The sequence below is a fragment of the Formica exsecta genome, unplaced genomic scaffold, assembly GCF_003651465.1.
Source record: "Formica exsecta isolate Colony F162 unplaced genomic scaffold, ASM365146v1 scaffold36, whole genome shotgun sequence".
NCBI classification, from domain to species: domain Eukaryota; kingdom Metazoa; phylum Arthropoda; class Insecta; order Hymenoptera; family Formicidae; genus Formica; species Formica exsecta.
The window spans coordinates 618,985-623,866 of record NW_021850847.1 but is presented as its reverse complement, the minus strand read 5'-3'; the positions used below and the strand labels follow the sequence as shown (position 1 = coordinate 623,866).

The 4,882-nt window shown below is 32.4% G+C and overlaps 1 protein-coding gene across 15 annotated transcripts in view; it reads left to right on the top strand.

The window, feature by feature from the left end:
- Positions 1 to 803: 803 nt before the first annotated feature.
- Positions 804 to 4,882, top strand: part of LOC115238855 (eukaryotic translation initiation factor 4E-binding protein Mextli) — a 13,193-nt gene continuing 9,114 nt past the window's right edge. For 2 of the 15 annotated variants that reach the window (XM_029812991.1, XM_029812978.1), the window contains exons 1-5: positions 925 to 1,069; positions 2,633 to 2,749; positions 2,967 to 3,107; positions 4,048 to 4,217; positions 4,496 to 4,691. In XM_029812991.1, the coding sequence (XP_029668851.1) occupies positions 1,066 to 1,069; positions 2,633 to 2,749; positions 2,967 to 3,107; positions 4,048 to 4,217; positions 4,496 to 4,691 (628 nt within the window). In that variant the 5' untranslated portion in view covers positions 925 to 1,065. Of the gene's footprint in view, positions 896 to 922; positions 1,070 to 2,205; positions 2,460 to 2,563; positions 2,750 to 2,927; positions 3,108 to 4,047; positions 4,218 to 4,492; positions 4,692 to 4,882 lie in introns of those variants that run through there. The other 13 variants (XM_029812988.1, XM_029812983.1, XM_029812987.1 and 10 more) reach the window with 13 other exon arrangements.

Here is a 4,882-nt window from a genome sequence, read left to right as displayed (position 1 = left end):
GGACCAATGAGCATCGAAATAAAATCGTCATATTGATTTACATAGCATGCTTATTGGTCCAGATAGTCTTATGCTATGCATAAGCAGCTATGTCAATTTGTGTGTGAGGGCCTTTAGAATTCAGTACGTTTAAGCCGGTATTCATAATTCGTTCTTATATTTAAGATCATCTCAAGTATGATCTTAAGATGCTGTGTCGCCATTTCATTGGTTGAATGAGATCTTAAGACGACCCAAAACTACACTTAAGTGCCGGTCTACAATAGATGATTTAATCCCTAAGCCTTAAGTAATTGACCAATCACGATCAAGTATGAGAAGAATACTCGATTGTGATTAGTCAATTTCTTAAGGCTTAGAGCTTAAACCACTTATTGTAGATCGGCATTAGGGCATTCTACAATGGCAAAACACGAATAATCGAATGGATATTGTGGCTGCCGTAGGTCGTCACATTAAGCACATTAAATCACTATTGTAGACCGACACTAAAGCCCGTATCAGACTACGCATTAAAGATTGAGATTCAAGGTTCAAGATTAAAATTTGACCAATCAGAATAAAGAAATTTTAGTCTTTTTTGTTCTGATTAGTCAAATTCCAATCTTTAATCTTCAATTTTTAATTTTCAATGCATAGTCTGATACGGACTTAAGACGATTTTGAATATAAGAATAGACTATGAATACCGGCCTTAGTACAATCTAGGGAATTCTCAGCGCTACCAAAGCATTTTCAATGTGCGCATTGATTAAATCGGAACGACTTTCTATGTAGTCTACGCGCTTCATGCGTAACTCGGAACGGACCCCCAGTCGGACGATCTACGTATCGTTCGGTATTCAGTGTCGTTGATCCGTTTGGACGGCCGACAAAGTTGTAAATTTCGCGAGAGGTAAATCTAACGCGATTGCTATATTTAGTATCTCGCCGTGATATTGTCGTTTATTGCAAAAATGCATTGTTTATCTGCAACTTGTGCAGTTGTTTCATTCGGAGATATCCATATTTAGAACTTCGATAAAGAATTTTTTTTTTCATCCCTGAAATTTGCTTGACACATCAATGAGTATATTCATATATATATATATATTCATGTATTGTGTCGTGTACATTTATGAGTGTTATATGTGCATAGAACGAAACACAACGCAAGAAATATTCTTTTCGTTGTTACTAATACATCTAGTTGCTTTTATGCATATTCTCTTTCTCTCTCTCTCTATCTCTCTCTCTCTCTCTCTCTCTCTCTATCTATCTATCTATCTATATATCTCTCACACCAAATCGTAAATATACATTTATTGTATTGTATGTCAAGCGCAGAAAGTGTGCACGAAAATGTAGATGAAATAAACAGCTGTATATGTATGTGAGTGTGTGTGTGAGTGTTTGTATGTATCTCTCTCTGTTCTTCTATCTTTTCTCTCGTATATACCATTGATGTTTACTTCTTTTCTCACACATCTTTATCGAATTTTTGTCGTTCCCCTCTATCTCTCTTTCTTTTTCTCCGTTTCCCTTCTTTCTTTCTTGTGTACGATATAGACGTGTCTGTTGTTCGGATAAAAAAAAATATGTTTAACTGAAATTTCTCGAATCAATTCGTATACTTTTTATTTTGGTGTATGTATATAGCGTATACTAAAGAGCGCTATACGTCAAGTTATCGAAATAAAAAAAAATATAAACATTTTAGAGAATTAAAACCAATAATATAATACATTTTCATGTTATTTGACAGAACATATGTTAATTATTTTATCATCAAAATGTTTATATGTATATAATGCCACTGCATTTAGATACTTTATATATAGCAGCCTTTAGTATACACTAGTGCATACACTATGCTGCGATGTAGTGCGGGTGTGGACCGCGATTTCGTTCCGTGTAATATATTGAAGGATATAATTATATTAAAAAAATATATATATAATTATCTCATACATAAATATACGTAAAGAAATTTATATAAATTTTTCCGTATTCGTTTAATCGAGAAAAGGAAAGAGAGAGAGAAATGCAATAAATACATATATTCTTTTTTTATGGAGATGGTGCAAAAATTTTAAATTCTACCAGTGCTTCTTTATGCTGATTCTTTATTTTGCCATGTATTTCATCCTCCTTATATACGACGGAGAGAAAATGCCGTCACTCGAACGTCGTGTAAATTATTTTCATTATCGTCGATCGTTTCAGCGAAGTAACTCACCGTTGTTGGCATTGGTATGTTTCACGAGCAAAGATTTTGGAACGAAGCGAATGACATCATGGATCCTCCTATTGCTTAATTAATGAATTGTGCCGTATGGAAAAAATGAGTTTATGGAAGATTGTGGCATAGCGTGAGATATTAATTCCACGAAAACAAAAGTTCAATTTAGAGAGGTTCTCTATAATACTTTATCTTCATATAATACAATGTCATATTAAATAGAAAATACTGATTTATGGTACTATAATATTAAATATAACATTAATAGAGAATAATATCTTTCACCCTCTCTTTCTCTCTCGAATAATATATCCGTTAATATACATATTAATTTTTTTCCAGCATTTTAAATAATATCATAATTTGGATTGCGTTTGATTATTGCATTTGATATAATATTCTTGTTGCAAGATTGTAATATGGCTACCGCACAGTTGAACAGAGCCAGGACTATAAAGAAGCTTGAAAAACCACGGCCGCTTAAGCTTAATCAGCGCAACCCGACCGTCGATGGGCGGATCACGACTGGTAAATTTTTCGTTACTTATTTTCCTGTCGAGTAAAATTTGAATTCTCCTTAAATGATGGTTTCACCCAGAAACATAGTTATATTTTTATGTAAACTTATTAGGAATACGTGTAGATACATTTTATGTATGTGTGTGTAACAATTTGTTTGTGTAACAATTTTTCTTTCTCGTATCAGGTAAATGATGACCAAACTTTATTTCTTCTCATCTTTCAGTAGAGGATATAGTATCCTTAATCGACAATGTTGCCATGCAACTGACCAATGGCTTCCATGATCGAACGCTGCAAATGAATGTGATTTCTATGTGCAGTCATCTGAAGCTTTATGCCAACCAATTAGAAGCTATTTACAAAGGTAAATGATATGTTATTATATATCGAATTTATTTTGTTTTTTCTTTTTTTCCTTTTTTTTTTTTTCAATAAGATGTACATATCGGTTAACCCGAATATATGCTACATATAATATTTCTTCAATCGGCCACGCAAGAGATGTAATGCAAGTCCGCACATCCGAAAGAAGAGGGTGGGGCGCGGAGCGATATTTAAAATAAACTTTCTAAATACTAGCCAAACACTCTCTCGTCAAAGACGCAAACCTAAAACGATTTTTTTTTTTCTTTTTTTTTTTTTTTTTTTTTTTATTCTATTTGATGTACATTTACATTAAATTATATTCCAATTATATATCAAATATTTACTGAGAATGGTCCAAATACTAGAACCGAAACGTCCATTATCACAATAAACAAGAAATATATATAAAAATTAATTCGCGCATTATTTACCGCGCCAGGCTCTTAATTAGCTCGCTATTCCTTACTTATTGTTCATTATAAAATATGAGTTGAGTAATGAATGTATATGTTTATAATTTATTCTGTGCTTTGCTTTCTGTATTCTCAAAATATGTTTACATTTGTATAAATGTATTAGTATAAATATAAATAGATAAATAATAGATATATATATATATATTGCCATTGATTCCTGTTCGATATAATGAAGCATCGCCAAACTGATAAAAACGTTAAAACTGCATTGAGTCTAGAATCTCTACTAATATAGCTACGGATAACCGAGTCGCTCTACTGAAAAGCAGTCGTTTGTAGATAGAAATTGTAGGACTCTGTCTTGAGTTTTTTGAATAGAAAAATTTCTTCTGATTTATTGCTTAACTTTATCTTGCCGATCATTATTTTGTAAAAAGCGGAAACAATCGTAAGCCGGTTATATTTATTATTTAGATTGTTAATGTAAGAATTGATTTTATCAATAATTATTATTTTCTTTAGATCAGCTAGACCGAGCTTTTGTGGCGATCAGAAATGGGAGCCAGGACGATAGATTAGATCTGACGACCAGGGTTCATCTGCTGGAACTCATCGAACTGCGAGCGAAACAATGGCGTCATACCGATTCGATGGACGTGTATTACATGCAAAAGTTGTCACATCTAGATAATGTAGGTTAAAACCTTCATTTATCACTTTAATATAGTTTCCTGAAATTATTATATTAAGATGCTAAAAATAAAAGGTAGATATATATAAAAAAAAAAGTCACACTTGCTGAAAACAAGCACTTTCTCTCAAAAGTTTTTTACAATTATCGTTATTATAGTAAAATTTTAAACCTTACTCTGATCGTCTCGATTTATAGTGTGTATTAAAATATCTATAAAATTAATATTTTTTATATTGATTAACATTTAGATCAAACAATCTAACATTTTATTAGCAGACCGAGGCAGTCCCTGATATACCTACAAACTCTCTGTCGTCCCCGTTATTGGCGATGACTTCACCCACTTCAACGCCGATTTTGGGACCCGGTGAAGTGATCAAGAATAGCGGAAAATTCACAAAACCTACGCGCATACCGGGGAAAAATTATTGCAAAGACGAAGTCGTCATTCGCAACAGCGATTCGGGCAAAGGTAAAATTAATTTATTGTATATATTTATTGTATAAAAAAACTCTACTCCATTAAACAGAGGTGCATCCGATTTTCACATGTATATTAGAACATCGTTTGTATGATTTTAACATCGATTATTTTAGTACAGACTATTTCTAAGTTATATTGACAGTATCTTTAATAATATCTTAATAATCAACAGGAATCAT